This window comes from Neomonachus schauinslandi, chromosome 10 (genome assembly GCF_002201575.2).
Source record: "Neomonachus schauinslandi chromosome 10, ASM220157v2, whole genome shotgun sequence".
NCBI classification, from domain to species: Eukaryota; Metazoa; Chordata; class Mammalia; order Carnivora; family Phocidae; genus Neomonachus; species Neomonachus schauinslandi.
The window spans coordinates 108,990,681-109,011,781 of record NC_058412.1 but is presented as its reverse complement, the minus strand read 5'-3'; the positions used below and the strand labels follow the sequence as shown (position 1 = coordinate 109,011,781).

Sequence of the window (21,101 nt, the reverse complement as noted above, 5' to 3'; positions counted from 1 at the left end):
GAGAGAGAGAGAGAGAGAGAGAGAGAGAGAGAGAGAGAGAGAGAGAGAGAGAGAGAGAGAGAGAGAGAGAGAGAGTGTGTGTGTGTGTGTGCGCGCGCGCGTTTAGTGTAGGGAGGCGGTGTTGCGCGCAGGCAGGCCCGCGTCCACTACGACCGGTCAGGCAAATCCAGCCCATGCGATGAACCCCTGGCCTGACCCTCGGTGTCTTCTCAGCAAACGATTCTACGGCCCTTGAGCCCCAGTTGGACTCAGGAACTCTCCCCACCAGTGTTAACCCCCACCCCTCCACACTCTGGCTGCCAGCCCGAAGACTAGCAGCGATCCCCCCCTAACCTCCTGCTGGGAAGGAGTCCTCTGCCACTGTCCCCCAGGCCTGGAAGAGGGCGGGCTGGGCAAGCAGAGGGCGAGCCCACCTCCTCGGAGGCGTTGCTCTGCAGCCCCCAAGGGCTCCTGGTGCCTTGGGGGAGCCCTGTGCACAAACCAGGTGAGCTCGGCTATCGGTTTCCACTCCCGGCAAGATAGTGCATTGGGAGGGAAGCCATGGGGGCATCCTTCTGCAGATGAATGGCCCGGGAGTCGGGAGGGCTCTGAGCACCCTGCTCCTTACTACCAGAGGAGATGCCGCAGAAGATATCTACCAGACTCAGAGGACTAGCTGGGGGCTGGCTGCATGTTCTCTGTGGGGCTCAGCAGGGCCTGGGAGGAGACACACAGGGTCTTCCTGGGGAACCCCTGCACTCCACCCTTGGGATCTTCCTTAGATATCCTCTAGCTAGACCCTCAGACCATTTCACAGACTTCCAGAGGCCCCAGGAGGGGGGTTGAGGAGGAGCTGAAGGACAGACAGGCTACCAGAAAGCAAGGTTGGATAGGGTGGGTGGTACCAGGGCTGGACCCCTAGAAAAGCTATTTTGCCGCCTGCCTCTCACATCTGCGAATGCCTAGGCTTCTGCATCTGTCTTCCTGTGTCAGCACCAGCTCCCAAACGCCCAGACCTTCCAACCCGCCTTCCAGGAAGCCACCCTGGATTGGAGGGGCAGCCTCCTCCCTCATCTGGGACCCCACCGCTTAGCCCACAGGGAAGGCCTCCCCGCAGTGGTGGATGGACCTGACTCTCAAAGGAACTGCCACTGAGCCCTTCCCTGCTTCCTGCCATCTGCCCCTGCAGGTTCTGTTCCCCTAGTTGCCCTGGAGGGAGGCCCAGAACTCCGCAGACCACCCCCAACACAAGAAGCTGTTTCCTTTGGCTCTCCCACCCACCACCTGCCTTCTGTGCATTAGAGGCCGAGGGCAAATAGAGGTGCCCCAGGTATCCCTGCCTGTGCCCCATTGGGTCCTTACACAGGCAGGCAGTTAGGGATCCAGACATAGGTACACACAGTTCGTCTCATTCCCCTTCCTTGGGCTCCCTTTATTGGGCTGCGGACCTGAGTGCTGGGTTCCACAAGGCACTTAATGGCTTTCCAAAGGAGTTTCAACTCAGTTTCCCCTGTAAGCCTCTTAGGCTTATAGATTGTAGAACCTGGAGTGAGAAGTAACTCTATATATCTCATTCAAAAACACAAAATAGAGGACTCCTGGCTGGCTCAGCAGGTGGAGCATGTGACTCTTGATCTCAGGGTTGTAAGTTCGAGTTCCATGTTGGGTGTAGAGATTACTTAAAAATGAAATCTTTACAAAAATAAGAATAAAAACACAAAAACAAAACCACTCCCTTGAACTCCCTCCTCCAGGAACCATCCAATTCCTCAGCGGTGCTTTCAGACCACATTTCTCCAGACTTCTCTCTGCAACTCTATCTCCACACCCTCTCTTACTCTCAACCCCCCTCATATGTCTTTTGTCCCCGCTCCGGCACTGAAACTGCCTCAGCTCTTTTGCCAGGCCCTCCCCCCTCCCTTGGCAGGGCCCAGCACCACCCTCCCCCTCCTCCTCTGTCGGAGCTGGACCCACAGCTCTCTTGCAGCCACAGCCAACAATCAGATTGCATGACTCCTGTCACTGAGCTCCGGACCCGACACGCCGCAAGTCCTTCCTCCCTCCCCCCAGCCTGGATGGCTAATAGGCAATTCTCAGCAAATCCAGGCAAAACAGAGCTTCCAAGTCCGCCATCCACCTGGCTGCTCCGGACCGGGAGTCGCCCCAGTGCATCCACGTTGGATCCATGAGCAAATTTTGTTGGGTTTACCTTCAGAACAGAGCACAGTTCTGCCCCCTTTCACCTCCAGTCTGGTCCACCATCTGGCCTTCTGACTTGCCCCCCACCCCTATCCATTCTCCATCACCAACGGCTTCTCTTGGTGTTTAGAAACAAACAAACAAACAAACACAGCAAAGCCATCTCCCTGCTGTGGGTGCCTGGAAGGGGTGTCTGCAGCCCTTACCACTGCTCACTTCATCCTTCGGCTCTGGTGGGGGGGGCCCGTCCCCGCTCCCACCATCCATAGTAGTTGCTGTTTCCTTCCCTCACAGACCCCCGTGGCCCCTCGCTGCAGCATGGCCTTCTTCATCCTCAGTTTGCTGCCTGGGCCCCATCTCCCGGGCCAGACTACGAGCTCCCTGAGAGCAAGGCTGTGTGTCTTTCCCCAGCACAGCACCCAGCGCAGTAGGTGCTCAACGAACCTGTGACAAGTGGAAAGCACAACTGATGTCTCCACATATGGTTCCCAGGGGCTTTCAAGCCAGTGAAGCCCTCTATCCTCCACTGCCACTCTGGTTTTCCAGCTGCACCTAATGGGGGTCCAGCCGGAGACCCGATTCCCTAGGTTCCCTCCCTCTCACCCCAAACTGCTCGGTTGTGGCACCAAATCCTTTTATTTCTACTTCAGGTGGGTCCCATCCTTCCACCTTCCCCTTCCTTGGACCTTTGGCAAGCATGGCTTCCCACACCTTGCAGCCATCAGGCTTCCCTCGAGTCGGCTCGGGTTTTATAAGCCTCTTGGGGCTTCTGCTGCCTTGAGCAGGCTTCGCAGCCCCTCAGAGCCCCTCACCATCCTGGGAGGAGAGATGCTGTTCCCACGTTATCCCTCTGGTGCTGCTGGTGGGCTGGGGGAGGGAACAGGGCCTCCACCGACCCTCCTCTCCTGGGGGACATCTCCAAACCCCATAGATGGGGGGGGCCTTATGGTACCCCTCTCCCAGTTGCTGTGTATCCACACTGAAAGATCCAGGCTCCTAGGAGGGCAGGAATCCCTGTGGAGGGCCAACAAGGACCTGCTCCCCTTAGGAGGACATCTCTTTTGTGCCACCCCCTGCCCCCATCAACTCACAGTCACAGTCTAGAGGTTGAAGTGGAGTCTTTTTAGCTAGAAAATTCCATGAAGTTTTGGTTATCAAATCATCTTTCCTCTTCCTGTTGTCCTTATTTTGCTTTTATTTGTACATTCATCCAGGCATGAAACTTCTGAGTAAATATGTAAAGTTTCTTAAAAATTTGGAGCTGTGTGAGGAAAAAAAAAATAAACTTCTCTATTGGTACAGTAAAAGCAGTAGTAATTGTAGGATAAGATGGACATATATTCACATTTTACTTGATTAGCAGTTTTTAAAAACAGATTTATAGTCATTTATTGGTTTAACATAAAATGTATTAATCCTGATACATTTTTTTTTTTAACCAAATTATTTTGGCTGGTCACTTTAGCAATGCAGGAGCCTGGGAAAAACAGGAATAATTTGTGGATAAATTTATTTTTCTCCACATTTTTTGATAATGAAACAAAAATGTTTTTGGAATTCTTTCATAACATTGGGTTTTTTCCACTTGGTTTTTTCCACTTCTACCTGAAGGTCACCCCCTCGCTCTTGTCTAATTAGTCATTTTGACTTGTCAACTGTTCCTTCAAAATCACTCTCCATTTAGTCCTCTTCTCATCCCCAGCAATGTGGAGCAGCGGTCCACCCCCACATTACAGTCTATATGATCTTTCTTATTTAGGGGGAAAAAAAATGATTTTCAAAACAGGCTCCCATGGAACACTGGTGTCCCTGAGTGTGCTGAGGCACTAGAGAGCCAAATAATAGTGGTCTTTTCTCAGTCTGCAGGGGGAAATGGTCCTACTGCATGGAATGTTTTCGATTAAAACATTTCCCCCCCTTGGTTAAAAATCAGTACCACCACAACAGAACAACTTTGTGTTCGCTATTACTTGTACTAGAAGAGACTAGCAGAAAGCAAAATTTAAAAAAATCAAGTATATATCTGATTTTAACAGAAAAGCTCAGAAACGGTCTGCCATGCTGGTCTAGGGGAGCAAGCCCTTTTTTCGGGGACTGAGATTCACCAGTGGACCTGATTTTGGGGGGCCCTTGGCCAGGCCAGTCAGAATATTCCTGACCATTGTGACTGGTTCGGGGATGGCAATGTGACCTCAGACTTCGGTGCTGCCTTTGGAGAAGAAGGCTGGGTCTTCCCTTTGGGGTGTTGGGGCTGTTGGCAGCATAAAGGAAGCTCACTGCCAGGGGAGAGGGAGGCCACCAAGTACGGAGTGAAGGCTCTGATGACATTGGAGCTGGTACCACCCTAGACTCTTCTTACAGCAACCAAGCCATTCCCTTTCTATCATGGGCTGGCAGGGGGGCATATTGTCATGTTTCCTCTGGGCATGAATGTTTCCTAGATTGTATGATAGAAACGAACACATAATTACTTCTCCATGCTCCTGAGAGAGCTCTGTGATACTCAGCAGCTCTACCCGAGACCCTCTGCTCCAAGTCACTTCCCATCAATCAGCCAGGATTCCCTGATTCTGAGGCTCCTGCTCTGTCAAGCATGCCCTCAGCTTTCAGTAGTCCAGTGGCCCTACTGTGGGCTCCAGGTGGGGACAGGCCTCCTCCCCAGCCCCAGGCTTCCTGGCCTCTAAGTCCTCCTGGCCCTCAAAGATCATTGCCTCCAGGAGCCCTTCCACATAGAGTGTCAACCCCATCTCCCTGACAATTGTGAGGCTAATCCCTAAGCCCTGGTGGCTTCCCAGGAATTCAAAGCACAGGAGCTCCCTCAAGGTTCAAATCTGGCCCTGCAGGACTGGGAGGCGTGAGACTCTGGGAAAAGGGGTTGTGAGGAAGGGGATGCTTCTGCCACCCCCTCTCCCAATTCTCTGGGCCCCTCACATGCAGTTTTGCCTTGGTTTGTACATGACTCATTGAGCACACAGAACCTCCAAACCCAAGACCACCTTCCCTGCCATCTGAGGGAGGCTGCTTCCTCCCTGTTGGGCCAGCTCTCCATCTTCCCAGCAGGGCACTTCCCTTGTCTGGAGCCCCTGCCTTGAGAGCGGGAGAGAAAGCAGGGTCTCTGTGAAAGCGCAGCACCTCCTTGGCAATCAGCTCTTGCCCTGCATCGCCCACGGCCCCAGCCAGGCCCCCCACCGCACGCAGAGAGAGGCACTGGTGACCACTCCACTAGAGCTGCGGGCCTTTGGGCGGCCTCTCCCTGGGAGAGGTGGATATTAAACTTCACAGTCAAAACCCAGAGGCGCCTGGCAGGTTCCAGGGGCCCCAGGCTCCCTGGGTAGGGTAGCGCCAGAGGGGCGTCTTGGAGGGACCTTGTGCCAGGGCAGTGGCTCTGACCCCTGGGCCAGCCCCACCCCCTTCATTTTCGGTCGTTCCCATTTGTAAAGTGGCAGCAAGGGCCACCTCACGGAGCTTTGGCTGGAGTTACATGAGCCGACCAGCTTGTCAAGCACCCTGCTGAACAGATGGCTGCCTTCCTCAAGCCCCTCTTCGGGTTCTGGGAGTCCTGAGAGTGCCCATCCCCACGCAGGGTGGTCTCGTGAACTTTACTCTCTGTTGGCCCTCTGGGGTCTGGGGATGGGGACGTGCACCCCAAGGACCTCTCTCCAGCTGCCCAGCAAAGCGCTTCCCCGGGAGGCCCAAGGAAGGGCCCTAGTTCCAGGGGGTGGGCCTTCCCAAGTCCCGCCCGCCCCCTTGGGGCTGAGAGTCCACAGCAACAGGCAACTGCACCAGGTCCTGCTTGTTCAGTGAGAGTTTATTGGTCCTTAGCATGACATCTCAGTTACCAAGGTAAATTCACATACACGACTGCAGGTAAAAACATGTAAAATAATATAAAAATAAATTGAAGGCTACTTTTATATATTTACTGAATTAAGTGTAATAAATACTATAATAAGCAAAAAGCTTCAATCACACAATTCAGTTTCACTGAAGTTACAGTAGTGTTTGTAAATATGAGTTTTAAAATTTAAGTTACAAATATTAAAGCACTGAAAAACTAGTATAAAAGTGAATTTTGGCACGTAAGTGAGCTCTTCTGTCATTAGTATTTGACAACCTGGGACAAGGAAGCCTTTTCTCACCTACTTTTTGAGGTACAACTATCCAACTAGGTCAGCGACACACTGGAATACTTAATAGTTTACAATCTTTGAGTTAACTTTTCCCTTTTGAGAAGCCCAAAGAGCAACCCAGAGCTTATTACTGTGCAAAAATTCTCCAAAATCCTAATAGAATTTAGGAGGGAACTTTTTCTTGCGACCCACAGGGCCCAGGGTCCTGGCCTCAGGTCAGAGAGCCCCCAGGGCTCGGATGGGGCCAACCAGACTCCTTGCCAGCAGCCCCTTCCTAGGGTGATCCCTTTTCTCCAATTTCTGTCTCCTCCTTCCAATCAAAAAAAAAGGAAAAAAATCCCACATCAAAACGTAAAATAACCCATAACTTCAGCGACTTCAAATTATCACACTCACTCTGGGTGATATAAAACTGAAGCTGCTAATAGGAAAGTTGGCAAAAAGCACGTAAGCCCCTGGAGGACTTCTGCCTGTCCCTAAGGAACCTACTACACCTGATGTCTCTGCTGGGTCCCTGGCATCCACTCCAATGGTCAAAATCTACAACACAGTGTCATGGCCCTTCCTCTGGAGATAGCCTAAGACCCTGTCCCTCCTCCTGGAGCTCCCAGAGGAATCAAGTGGATATTAAACTTCACAGTCAAAACCCAGAGGCGCCTGGCAGGTTCCAGAAGGGGCAGTGCGGGGGGTGAGGAGCATCCTCCCTGCCTCAGTCCTCAAAGAGCTCACACAGCCAGTGTGCCTCTTTACCAGGAGCACAGCAAGTGCGCCCCAAGGAATGCCCTTTCGCCAGTGTGCCCCTTCACACTCCCGAGCAGGCTGAGGAGCGTCAACGGAGGCCTCAGCCAGTTCTGCCTTTTTGGCTTTGGAACTTCTTAACGTTTTGACTTTTTTCAATCACAGTTTCATATTCAAGTTGAGGTAATCACAGTTTTCCCTCTAACAGCAGAGGAATTGGGGTAGTGGGGCAAGTTGGTGAGAGAGCATTTCTGTGGACAACGGTCAGAAACCAAGACCACCACGTAGTGCAGCCCCACGCAGTGGGAAGACCCGCTTCTATGTGCGGGCTCTGAACCCTTTTTAAAAACTCTTTTGTGCAGCCACCAGGAAATGGCTCGAGCTCCTCAATCTAGAGCTTTCATTTAAAAGTTCACAGCAACCCACCTGGAGTAAATGGCCTATGGTTCCCCTACCCCACCCACCCACCCCACTTCTCCCTTCTCTAAGGCTGCTCAAGGTTGAGTTTTTAAAAAGAGCTCAGTAGAGCTAAAAGAAGCTACAGTAACTCATTGCTTATTTCATCAATTGCACTTAAGATCTATGTTATTGATTCTGAAGCAGAGGCAGGCCCATTGTGGACCCCAGCCTCTGGCCCACCAGAAGTGAGGTGCTCCCAGACTTGGGCTCCACACCAGGGCCCTTGTCACCACCAGCTTTGGGAGTTGGGACTGGAGCACATGGGCCTTTTCAGAAGGCTTTCTTCATGCAAGATTTCTTATTTAGTGGTATTTTGAGTTTTGTTCATTTGGCTTCAAATACAGATTATTTTTTTCTAATACAAGTACATTTTGCTGACAAGCCCTTAACACCTGCTTTGCTACTTGCATGGAGGCCTCTGAGTGACCAGGCACACAGATCACATGTGCTCCATCCTTTCTCAGTCTCTCCTCTGTGCCAGGGGCTGTTCTCAAAAATCCCTCTACATTACTGGAAACTTTGCTGGTTCGTCTATGTGCTTCTTCCTAAGGCATGCAAAAAAAAATATGTGAAATTCAGAAAGCATTTACAATCTAGGCAGCTGAGGCGCTGAAGTCCTAACCGACATCACCCAAATATCAGTGTCTGTGACCTTCCCCCACCCCAAACTAATTCTGGAAGTCAGGCACCGGATCCATTTGTAATTCCCCTCTGCTTTACGGTCCAGCTGCAAACAAAGCCCCTGGAAGGAATTCTAAATTGGATATTGGAATTCTTTGAAATTCCCGGTCTACAGGAGCCAAACAAGTCCAGGGCCAACAACAATGCTTGGGGACGTAAGTTTCCTGAAGTTTGTGGCTGCAAACCAAGCCTTCCCTGGTAAGGCTCAAGGGAGGGCTGGGTGCTGGAGAGTGAGCCCCCTTCGGGGATGCCACACAAGTGATCAGAGCCCTGGGCCTAAGACTAAGCGGCTGCAGGATGCTCCCCTCAAAAGTGAGGCAAAGCATCACCAGGGGGGCTGAAGCAGCAGGTCTGCTCTTGCCCCTGAATGAGGCAAACCAGAGTGATGCCATGAGGGGAGCTCAAAACCAACCTCCAGGGAGACTGCTTGTATCAATTCAAAAGCCACATGCTTCTGGAAAGCAATATGCCTTTCCCCTCAGTTTAGTCTGTAAGGGACAGCTCCTCATCTGAGAACAGGCTGTTGATCTCAGCCCAAGCTGCTGGCTCTGTGGGTGGGGCTCGGGCAGGGCCTGGGGTGGTCCCCCAAGGACTGGGCCCAGGGCCAGCAAGGCCCGCTCCTTCAGTGCAAGGGGCCTAAGCAGAAGCCAGGCACTCCACTGGGGACAGAGCTCTCCTGGGACAGTGTCTGAGGCCCAACGCCTATGGTGGCTTGGTCCCCCAGGCATGGCCACAGTTCAGGCAGCCAGGGTTCCTTCTGCTTGCCAACAGCTCCTCTGTGTAACAAATGATTCTCCCCACCGTCACAGTGCCTCAGGAGCCCAAAGGAGATACCCAGAGGTTCTGGGCTGCCAGCCCCACACACAGGGCAGTCCCTATCTGCTCATCCTCCATGAAGACCCCCCCCCCCGCCGCCCCCCATCAGTGGTGCAGGTGATGCTCTTCAGCGCTGTATAGAGAATAAAGACAACATGCACTCAAGCCAGTACACAAAGGCCAAGAAGAACAAGACAGCCCCTTTAGGGAGAGGCCTCTGGGAAAGCTCAGGTTAAGTAACCCCATTTTTAAACGTCCACCTCCAGGGTGGACGTTCTGCAGGATGTATGGCCCAGCCTTCCCCTAGGGCTTCTGCTCAAAGAGGTCATGATACTCCTGCTGTTCCAGCTCTCGGTTATACTTCTCAATTTCCCGGTTGGCTTCTTCCACGTAGTCATTCATGAACTGGTCCATGACTAGTATCTCATTAAGGAAGAGAGCCCAGGAGGACAAGGGAACCTGCCCAGGCCCAGAGGGATCTGTGGGCAGCTGAGGTGGGGGACACTCAAGTAGTAAAAGCCCAGCCCACACAAAGCCTACCTGCCGGGCTCTTTTTCTATACTGGCCGCACCCCAGCTACAGAGAATAGGCCAGGGTTGGCACAGGTTCCTTCATGAGGTCCTAGAGCTGAGCCCTTCGGCTTTCATGAGTATAGACTCCTGTCCACCTTCTCCCAGATTAACTACTGCAATCATGTCTAGTCTCCCACTTGTAAATTATGATCCCTGATGACCACAGAACGCAGGATGTCACCACAGCTACATTTAAACTACAACCTACAGATGCTTCGGCAAATGAAGGCAAAATTTATTTTAATGATGTTAGAAGGCCCAAATGAAAAGTCTACCTCTGTGGCTTGCTGCGTGCTCTCAGAACACAGCCCGCTCTAGGAGGTGGGCTGCAGCGGCTCTAGCAAACACCCTCTTGACGATCAGGCTTCCCACACCCCCAACCTGGCCACCACAGATTCTAAGGATACGTGGGTGAAAATCAGTCTTGTCACCAAAAAAGTTGACAAACTGGGTGCCATTGTAAAAGTAGCCTGCGGGCAGAGGGTCCAGGTGGCGTTTCACCTGTAGGAAAAAAGAGTCCTATTAAAATTATCTGACCACTTTTTATCATCTGCTCATTCATTAAAAACAAATAAGCCTATGACCTTAGCAAGATAGCCCACTCTGCCCCATGGAAGGCTAGACATGCAAGGGAATGTCCTCCCTGCAGCAGTTCTCAAGTAGTGACTGATGGAGGTCCCTGAGCTCTCAGGGAGGAACTCTGGGAGCTTCTCATGGGATTAAGCTCCACTCGTCCTCAGTGGTACTGGTTTGGTAACATACCCTTTGTTAGCTGTCTCCCCTTCTTTCTCTCCCTTACTTTTCCCACTTCCCTGCTAGTGTCTCCTAGAATCACTTCCAAAATAAGCTACGTGCACTCAAATCCATGTTCAAGGTCTGCTTCTGGGGAACATACACTACAAGGACTGCCTTCTGAGGTACCCAAAGTCTCCTCCCCAGGAGCACCCAGGGTTGCCCAGGACAGGAGCTGGATATGAAGGGACCTCCTCAAGTCCAAAGCAGGGGCTCCTAGGGTCCCACAGCCTCTCCCACCCACTCATTACTGGGAGAAGTGGCACAGCCTGTGCTGGGGCCTGGACTCTGTGTCCCTTGTAGCCTTTGCCCCCAAGCCCCTCAGGAAAAGGTCCCAGTGGGGGTCGGGACTGGGGCAGAGGCTGAGAGTCAGCCTGAAGGCTGAGGGGCTCATCAAAGAGCCTCTCATGGTGGTCCCAGGATTATATCCCCTGCTTATTGGCAGCTTCTGGATCTAGACAACTTTTCCTGGGCTCTGTTGCTTTATCTGTGGTTTATATCTAGCATGGAGGGATGGGAGGACAAAGGACTTCTGTGGCTGCTTCAACAGTGTGTCAAAACAGGGCTCCATGTCACCCCTTCCTCCCACAGGCACTGCTTCTCCTCTATCTCATGCCCAGGTCACACCAGAGGTCACTCTACCCTCTTCCTCTCAGGCTACAAGGTTGGGGGGTCTGAGGTTCCTCTTTACCCAGCTTCCCTCTGTGGCTTAAGAGGAGCAAGACCTTCAGCATGCCCTATAAATAGGCCCCTCACTCAGGGAATCCTAAAGGATGGAGCTGTGCCAGCCCAGAAGGATAGCCTTGGGGCTCTTAGGGGACTCACGTGGATATTCCTGATCTCCTGCTGGGTCAGCATTCCCCTGGTCTTCAGGGCTTTCCTCTGAGGCTTCTGTGCAGAGATGTAGGGAGGGAGGGGTCAGGTCCCAACAGAGCTGATGGGAGTACATGGGCAGGTGAGGGCTCAGGGCTCTGGGGGCCAGTTACATGACTTAGATCCCAGTGGCAAGGAAAGAAAGCACAGCACTGTCATGGCCTGGACACAATATCCTGCCTGCCTGCCCCTCAAGGAGACCACTTACCACCACAGAACCCCGTGTGCCAGGGGAAGCAGCAGAGGAAACACCAGTGCTTCGGCAAATAGCATGTTCCTGTCTCTGCAGATCCTCGACTCTAAGCCTCACCAGTGCCAGGTATGCAGACAAAGGGACAACATGAGGTCCCCTACTCAACCATTTAGGAGTTTATCCAGTTTATCTGAGAAAGACACAGCCTACCGGCAGCCATCCCTCAGTATAAAAGACAGGTTCCAACTAAGCATCTACAAAGGACCCAGGGCTCAGCCAACTCTATTTCCAGAGTTCTAAGTCAAGCTAAACCCCTGAGGCTGTGCTAAGAGGCCTAGCACCCAACCTGCATCGTATTAGAGGATTTTAAATCCAGTCTGGGTTTTATTTTTCTTTGCAGTACTGGGCTAAAGATGCTTACGTGCCTCTATAGGCAAGCATCCTCTTCCCTTGAGACTCCCTGGGCTCACCGGTATCAGTGCTTGAAATCTTGGTTTGCAAATGGCCGTAAGCCTATCTTTGTTGTTTCTCTTTTCTAGAGAGAGAACCCAAGTATAGAAGGATTCTGGGCTCAGAACACAGGACAGCCCCGAATTAGGTTCAGCTAAGAAAAGACATTTTGAGTTTAGACTGCCAGGCTGACCCAGGATCCACATGGAACCACCAGGTTTCACCCAGGTTCTAGTTAAGCCACCTAATAGCTGCAATTTGCCTTGGCAAAAGAATTAGAAATGGCTGTAAGAACAGGTCTGCCTTGAGGTTACCCTGAGTGGCTTCCTCCTACTTGCAAACCATCCCTGAAAGTGCTGGCTGAGCCTGTGAAGGGTGGACGAGGAGGGAGGTCATGGGAGGGGCTTCTACCCCAAGGCCAGGAGCAGCTCTGAGGTGTGCTGGTCACATTTGTGCCAGAGGTGTCTGGGCTTTGGAAACCACCTGCTTGGCTGACTGCCGCAGCCAGTCCTTGACGCTTTCTTCCTTCAGGGAGCAGCCGATGAACACGAGGTAACACTCCTGCTGCCCGTTGCTTTCTTGAGGTGTGCTTCGGGAGTCAGGCGGTGGCGAGGGTCCCTCCAAAACAGGGACAATGCTCAAAGAATTGGCCAGAGTGTTATGGCAGACCTCCATGGCCTTCTCAGAGTCTGTAGGGAGAACACATGTAGTCCCTGAGCCCCAAAAGGATAAAGCTACACTAAGACTGTAATGTGCAGATAGTTGGGGACAGATTCCTGTGACATATGCAGGAGGGAGAACTGCCCTGATTGGTGTCAAGTTAGAAAGGATGACGTAAGAGAGGGAGGAGCAATGTAAATTTCTGGCTTGGCTGATTTGGTAATCAGGTGGATGTCACTAACCCAGAAGGGGACTACAAGAGGAGAGCCCCTAGCAGAGGCCTGAGAGGCCAAGGGAAGAGGGACTGTCAACATACAAGTGGTGCAGGAGGGTCACATTATAGGGACAGGAAAGCTAGGACTGGGTTTATAGACTGAGAAGCGGGGGGCTAGCACAGGAGACACAAGAAAAAGGCAAGGTCCCCCTAAAAAGCAGGATGAGAAAGGGTTCCAAAACAAAGAGAGGTTAACTTTGAATAAGAAAGGGGTCAAGAGAAGGTCTAAATTAAGACAAAAACAAGGTGAGAGGGAAGGGGGAGACATTATGACCTCTGAAACAAGGAGGGGGCTGTCTGTCGGAGCCTGAGGGAAGCAGGCTTGAGTAAGGGGTCAAAGTTTCAGATTCAGGAACATAAATTAGGCCAAAGGCATGGGTTAAGGACCTTGAGAGCTTCTTTTATATAGGTGATGTCATCTAATTCTCCCATCTGAACCCATATGGTCCCATGCTTACAACTCTCAGTGGCTCCCTATGGCAGACACTGATGGTTGCCTGCCCAGCATCCTGCTCTTTCTCCAATACCAATTCCCCAGAAGGCATGGCAACTCAATCCTGGGCAATGAGAGGAGTGGTCTGCTCAGGAAGTGGTAGGAAGTGCTTCAGTAAAAGGCATCTGTATTGATAAAGCCACCCACAGAAAGAGCCTCTCCTCTCAGCTGGATGTTGTGTTTGGAGGTGACACCTAGACCTGTAGCACTACCTGGCAATGAGGGCTGGGAACCTGAGGACAAGCTGACATACCATGAATGAAGGAACACACATTACCTGTGTCCTCAGTGGCCTTGCTATGCTGCCTGACCTCTTGACTTATTACACAGCTAACACCTGCTAGGTGAGTTGGCGTTTTCTGTTACAACAGCTAAAAATGCCTTAACAGACATATTGATGCTAGGCCTCAGCCACAGTGAACCCTTTTTGGTTCCTGCAATGTGCCTTTTTTGCCTTGGTTCCAAAGCACATGCTGTACCTTTTCTCTGGAATATTCTCCCTTCTCAATGTTGAGTTGATTAACTCCTTGTCTTGAGGCCTTCCCTGACCTCCAGCCCAGGATGGACAGACTTCAGGTCATTAGGGTTTCCAGAGGCCTAAGGCCAATAAATAGGGAGAAGGCAAGTGGAAGGCTTGAAGACTTGGGCAGAAATGGATCTGGACCTGGAGAGCTCATCACTGGGGCAGCTCCTGGTGACAGGTCTAGGAGGCCATGGATGCCTTGAAAGGGGTGCAGTGAGAGTCTCTCGAACAAGGAAATCAAGGAGCTGTAAGGAAAGGCCCTGGGCAGGCCATCCAGGGGGAAGATAGGACACATCCTCCACTGTGGAGCAGGACCTGCAGAAAGGCGGGGAGACTAGAAGAACCACTGGTGTCAAGCCCAGATGGGAGGGTTTTTGAGAGAGTCTGAGAGCTATCCGTGGTCTGTAGAGCACCAGTAGAAGCTATAAACCCGCATCACGAGATGTGAGCATTCCATAGTGCAGGACTCCCAAATCCAACTCCCCAGTTACCTGAAAACTTCACTTTGCCCAGGATGTGGTAGATGTTTCCAGAGAAGGGGCTTGGCTTGATGGAAGACTGAATTGCTGGTGGAGGAAGAGGACAAGGCTGTCACCTACCTGGGGGCAGAGGCCAAGTTCAGGGCACACAGCTGGGAGGGTTAGGGACTGGGAAGGATCCCTACTCGAGGGACCAGGGCTCATAGGCTGTCCCTCCACCAGAACCTCCCCAGTGGCTCTGCCACTGTTCCCAAGAGTGGGGCACTCCTGGATCCTCAAATCCCTCTGCTTGTTTTTGGACCCAATGGAAAGGAGAAAAGACAGCACACATTAATACTAAAATGGTGCCGGGTAGCATGGGCAACTCTGGCATACTCTTTTACCAGGGTCTGGGACATGTCCCAACCAAGGCTTACCTTTACACTTGGCCACGAAGCGAGTCTTCTCCAAGGGACGACCAAACCATACGCAGATCTGAACCATTAGTGGAAAGACTGATCCAGCATCATATTTACCTTCATACCTTAAAAAGTTTAAAAATTTGTAAGTACAAGTAATTGGGGCTTTGAGTGTTACCATATACCACTCAGGGATGAATTATATACCCATCCAGAAATATTTGAGTTCTCTCTTATGTGACATTTGCATACAAAACACTTGTTTTAAATATGTATATGTTTCTTTCATCTTAAGACTGGGAAGCATGGTTGCCCCATTACAGCAGGGAGGTCTGTAGACTAGCAGTTCCTGAAGCCAAAGATCCCCATCTATCTTTGAAGCCTACCAGTGTGCCACCTGAGATTGGGGGTTCCTTCTGACACCCCTGGAGCTCTTCCTCAGGGCCTCAACTATACCCCACCATTGTTGAGGGCAGCTTAACAGACTGTACATTTGGATGTGCACACTTTGCAGAAGGAACTAAAGAGCTGGGGCATCTCTGCTCTATTTTCTCAGTTTTGAATTCAGCAGACATAATGCCAACCACAGACTCATTAAGAAGATGCCATGTTCAGGGGCACCTGGCTCAGTTGGTAGAGCACGCGATTCTTGATCTTGGGGTTGTGAGTGCAAGCCCCACGGTGGGTGTAGAGATTGCTTAAAAATAAAAATTTCTTTTTAAGATTTTATTTATTTGACAGAGACAGTGAGAGAGGGAACACAAGCAGTAGGAGAAGGAGAAGCAAGCTTCCCACTGAGCTGGGAGCCCAATGTGGGGCTCGATCCCAGAACCCTGGGATTGAGTCCCGCATCGGGCTCCCTGCTCCGCGGGAAGCCTGCTTCTCCCTCTCCCACTCCCCCTGCTTGTGTTCCTGCTCTCACTATGTCTCTCTCTGTCAAATAAATAAATAAAATCTTAAAAATAAATAAATAAATAAAAAATAAAAAATAAAAAGGACATGCCATATTCAGAGCATTTAAAAAGTTTAAGTTTTTATTATGGAAAATTGAAAACACATGCAAAGATAGAGAGAGAGTGCAATGAACCCCCATCATCCAGCTTCCAAAGTTATGGAATTGTCATTCCTTCTTTTGACTTATTTCCTTGAGATGAATCTGCATGATGGTATCAACCCAGGAAAGGGTGTAACCATCTCATGGGTAATAACTTACACCACTCCCAGTAGCAGAAGAGTGTCTCAGTTGCACAACAATTCCCCCAGCAATGATTCTTAGATATTTCTGGTTAAGTGTAATAGGTTTCAATCAAAACAACAGCGAGGCATCATTTTACGTTTTTGAGTTACTAAAATGGAATTCTGTTACTATGGCTGCCATTTATACTTGCTCTAAAGTGAACTGTGCAGGGGCACCTGGGTGGCTCCATTGGTTAAGCGTCCGACTCATGGTTTCAGCTCAGGTCATGATCTCAGGGTCGTGGGTTTGAGCCCCGCTCGGGCCCTGTGCTCAGCATGGCGTCTGCTTGAGATTCCCTCTCCTTCTCTCTCTGCCCCTCCCCCCTGCTCACGTACTCGCTCTCTCGCTCTAAAATAAATAAAATCCTCAAAAAAAGTGAACTGTCCACCTATATGGAATGGGTTACTTTTCTTCAGTATCAAAATAAGCTTCTCAAATATTATATTAACCCTTTGCCACATATGATGCAAACATTTCGTCCAGTCTATTATATTTTATTAGTTTCCTTTGCTTTAAAATAGCTCTACAGATATGAATTTTATATCACATGTATTATTGAAACTATCTTACTCTTTATGCTTTCCTTAAAGTAAGGTGCTGGTGTAACATTTCTGCAGTACTGACATGTTCTTCTTGCCCTCTCCCAAGATAATGGGAGACCATCGGCCTCTCTGGCTTCTTTGTTCAGAGCCTGAATCCTTACGGAAACTGGGAGGGGCCAAGGGAAGAGTGAAGGTTTCCTGCTAGGCTAGAAACAAGCCTTCTACCAGGGGAGTTGGGGGTGGGGTAGATGAGCACAGAGAGGGTTGTGGGAGGGGAATGACTGACAATCTGCACAGCACAGAGCTAAGCACAGAGCTAAAGCCTCTTCACTGAGGTGGTGGGCTCTGACTCAGTGAGGGAGGGGGAAAAATATACAGGGATGGCTGATGGCTGCCATCTTGTTAAAAGATTAAATTATCTGATTCCTAGGAAGGGACTCAGAAGGGGGAGGGTCCAAAGGATGATGCTGAGGCCCCTCCATCTCTGATTCTCTATAAGGACTGATCTTCCTGGCAAAGAGAAGGCTTCAGACTTTAGATTCACGGAGGCTTCTAATGCACCCTTTATACCTGGCTCTTGGATCATTCTGCCTCCAGTAAAGTTTGTGCCCTGAGCTAGGTTCATGTGCACAATGCCCAGAATGAGTCACCATGGACTACAGAATGGGTGCTTCCCTAGGTGCTAGGTGGAAGCAGCAGGAATCTCAGGCCCAGGCCCAGAGGTGAGGCAGGAAAAGGGTCAGTAGCTGTAGTCAGTGGAGAGGAAGGTTTCACCCATAAGCTCCATCTGTTTCTTTTTAGCTAAGCTAGAACTGTCTTGTTCAGGCATAAGGCATGATGCACTTACCCCCACTGTTTAAGCAAGTATGATATAACTCAAATCGGAGGTTCCTTCTAGAACATGCCTGAAAATCTTCAATTCCACACATGGGACTTGTTTGTTTACCAGCATAGTGCAATCAGTTTTTTGCTGGTATAAAATACTGGTGACGTAAGGCGTGGTGTGGAGGACATAGAAAGGTGTTTGGGGGAAGTGAGCAAGGATAACAAAGATAATCCAAATCAACATGAGAGAATACTTTCGGCCAAGCTTTAGTAACTGTCCTCCCTTGAACCTTCAAAAGAGCAGAACCCAGCTACCCATTCTGTAGAGGAATGAGCACAGCACGGCGGTTGAGCATACGGGCTCTGGAGCCACATAAGCTGGGTTTGAAACGCAGCTCTTTCACTTACTGGCTGTATGAACCTGAACACGCCATTTAACTCCTCGCTGCCTCACTTATCTTATCCTTACAAAGGAGGAAAATCAAGCAGCCTACCTCGCAGGCTTGGTTTGAAGATTAATGAGGTAACACAGGTAGAGCTGGTAGGATGGCACTGTCCAACAGAACTTTCTGTGAGGATGGAAATGTTCTGGATCTGCGCTGCCCAGTGTGCTAGCTGCTGGCCACAGGTAACTACTGAGCACTTGAAGTATGGCTTGTATGACTGAAAGACTGATTTTACTTAATTTTTATTAACTGACACTTTATGAAATAGCCAAGTGTGGCTGGTGGCTACTATCCTGGAGAGCTTAGAACAAGGTGTAGCACACAGTGGGTGCTCAAGTGATGTTGGCACTAGCATGACGACAGTGCCTTTGGTCCTCTCTCTCCCCTCCCTTTTGGAGGAGAGGTTCACAGGCTGGGAGGCTGCCATCCCCCGGGCCACAACAGCAGGGAACCTACCTGTCAGGTGGGACCCTCTGGAGGACTGCCTATATTCTCAGGAGCGACTCTCATCTGGTTCCATGCCAGCCACCTCACCCTCACTAGAGGCGAGAGGAAACAAAGGCCACGGTGTGCTTGGTGCTCACAGGGCCACTCCCTAAGTCTCAACATCCAGCAAGGCTCCCAAGTTGGAGCCCAAGATGTGTGGAGCACTGGGCTCCTGGCAAGACCAGCAGCTGTTAGGATACGGCAGGCCATCCCAGCTGCCAGTGTTACCCTTGTAGAACACGTGAAATTTCACTTTTTCTTCTTTTTTTTTTCTGTAAATGAATAAATCATTGCATTTACAAAGAAATCTTAGCTACTTTTCAATGATGATACTTGCCAGCCAGGGTACATTAAATATCGAGATCGTAGCATCTGAGGACTTGAAAAACTATTTTCTGAGAGAATCAGCTCAATGTCTTCATTCCTTTGAAAACATATAGAAAAACCTAGGTTAATGAGGATGATCAATTTTAACTGGCCCATTTTGCTTCCTTCCCCCATAGATGCACAAGCATGTACACATACATTTTTTCTGTTACTGCACACCTAAATCCTTTCAGTATGCCTCCCTCTCCTAAGAACAAGGACGTCCTCTTTCACAACAACAATACTATTATTATACCCAAGGAATTTAATACTGTGGACCAGCAGTACTGGTATCATCTAGAAGCTCATCATCAGAAACACAAAATGCCAGGCCCTACTCCAGACCTGCCTTCTTATTTTAACAAGATCCCTAAGAGATCTATATGCACATTAGAGTTGGAGAAGTACTGATCTAATCCATTTTCAAATTTTCCCTGTTTTGCCAGAGAGGGGACCAGGATCCAATCAAGGACTGCTTACTGAATTTACAATCTTTATTTTCCTTTTATGTGGAATAATTCTTCCAACTTTTGTTTCTTACAGAGTTGACAGTTGTGAAGAGTACATGCCAGTTGTCCTGTGTCCTACAATCTGGATCTATTTCCTTATGAATAAATTTGGTAAACATTTTTGGTAAGATTAATACCCAGGTGAGGTTGTGTCCTTCCCAGAGCATCACATGAAGGAGGCACACGATGTCAGTCTGCCCACATAGTGGTCTCTAAGTCTAATCATTTGGTCAACGTCATGTCTACTAGATCTCTCTACTGTGAAGGTACTTTCCCCTCATCGTAAGCAGTAAGTAGTCCATGGAGTGATACTTTGAGACCAGTTAATGTCCTTTTCATCAACAATCTGTCATCCACTGCTCTTAGTATCCACTGATGATTCTTGCCTAAATCAAGTATTATATTATACTAACAGTTACAAAACAGTGACTCTCTGGTTCTATAAATTCTTATTTATTAGTGTTAAGAGAGATTTACTGTCCTGCCTCTCCTCATTTTTTTAGTATCACCATGGACTCATTTTATTCCATGTGCTGTAATTTGTTATTACATTTGTTTTCTCTTATGCTCAAGCTGTCCCAAATTTTGTCTAGTGGGAGCTTCTTGAGCTAGCTCTGGTATCCCTTTGACATATCTCTACTAATCTTTGATACCTCCTTGCTTTTTTAGCACAATATGTACCAGGCTCACCTGTACTTTCCCTGCCCTAGACCTGCAATCAGTCAATTCTCCAAGAAGTCCTGATACCCTGTATTGGGGATTGGTATGTAGAAACCAGGATCTAGAGGAAGGGGTGTTTATTCTACTGTGGTATTAGTATTTCTGGTCCCTTTCAATGGGAAGAGCTAGGAAATATACATTTTTTTGAAATAATGAATTTATATTGACTCCCACAATTCAAATCCACCGTTCACAGGGTTTTTCTTCACCTTTCCCACTTCACATTTATAATCTTTCTTTTTTTTTAAGATTTTATTTATTTATTTGACAGAGAAAGACACAGTGAGAGAGGGAACACAAGCAGGGGGAGTGGGAGAGGGAGAAGCAGTCCTCCTGCCGAGCAGAGAGCCCGACGCGGGGCTCGATCCCAGGACCCTGGGATCATGACCCGAGCCGAAGGCAGACGCCCAACGGCTGAGCCACCCAGGCGCCCCTATAATCTTTCTTATCTAACAAGTGATGTTATTTGAATCAGGGTTCCAACAGAGGATTATGTTTAAAAGTTACTTGAATTAACTGCTGTGTGTGTGGTTGTTATTACTTTGATATACAGATGGATTCACTTTTTTGTTTTAGTTTTATCTCTCTTTGTTAATTTCTGAATATGTAAAATATTTACATTGCTCAAAGTCGAAATTATATAAAAAGTATATACCTTTTGGTATATCTTTGTGGAGCAAATAAATGTGCTATATGACCAGATGTTTTCTCTTCATACACATCCACACACACAAAGTCATCAATTCTCTGTTTTTAGTTTGTAATTTGGACCCAAGTCCATGAAGTAAAAAGGTCATTTCTCTATGTTCTCTATGCCATTTCTTTCACATCTTAACACAAGGAATATTGAGAGAGTCTCGACTTCATCCTTTAATGCACAAAAATGTGATGCATCAAAACAAAGTATCTCGGGGCACCTGGCTGGCTCAGTCAGTAGAGCACGCAACTCTTGATCTCGGGGATGTAAGTTCGAGACTCACGTTGGGTGCAGAGAATATTTAAAAATAAAATCTTGGGGCGTCTGGGTGGCTCAGTTAAACCTCCAACTCTTGATTTCAGCTCAGGTCATGGTCTCGGGGTCATGAGATCAAGCCCCGTGTCGGGCTCTGCGCTCAGCATGGAGTCAGCTTGGGATTCTCTCTCTCCCTCTCCCTTTGCCTCTTCCCCTGCTCGTGCTCTCTCTCTCAATAAAGAAAATCTTTTTAAAAATCTTAAAAAAAAAAACAACAAAATATCTCAAAACAGTACAGGACACTGACAC

The 21,101-nt window shown here is 49.3% G+C and overlaps 1 protein-coding gene across 1 annotated transcript in view; it reads right to left on the bottom strand.

Moving 5' to 3' along the window:
- Positions 1 to 7,526: 7,526 nt before the first annotated feature.
- The window catches only part of DNAAF9 (dynein axonemal assembly factor 9), a 133,781-nt gene continuing 120,206 nt past the window's right edge, over positions 7,527 to 21,101 (bottom strand). The window contains exons 31-37 of the mRNA XM_021689141.2: positions 18,583 to 18,669; positions 14,728 to 14,834; positions 14,324 to 14,398; positions 12,366 to 12,571; positions 11,192 to 11,257; positions 9,982 to 10,075; positions 7,527 to 9,418 (exon numbers count right to left, since the gene is read on the bottom strand). Of these exons, the coding sequence (XP_021544816.2) occupies positions 9,306 to 9,418; positions 9,982 to 10,075; positions 11,192 to 11,257; positions 12,366 to 12,571; positions 14,324 to 14,398; positions 14,728 to 14,834; positions 18,583 to 18,669 (748 nt within the window). The 3' untranslated portion in view covers positions 7,527 to 9,305. The remainder of the gene's footprint in view (positions 9,419 to 9,981; positions 10,076 to 11,191; positions 11,258 to 12,365; positions 12,572 to 14,323; positions 14,399 to 14,727; positions 14,835 to 18,582; positions 18,670 to 21,101) is intronic.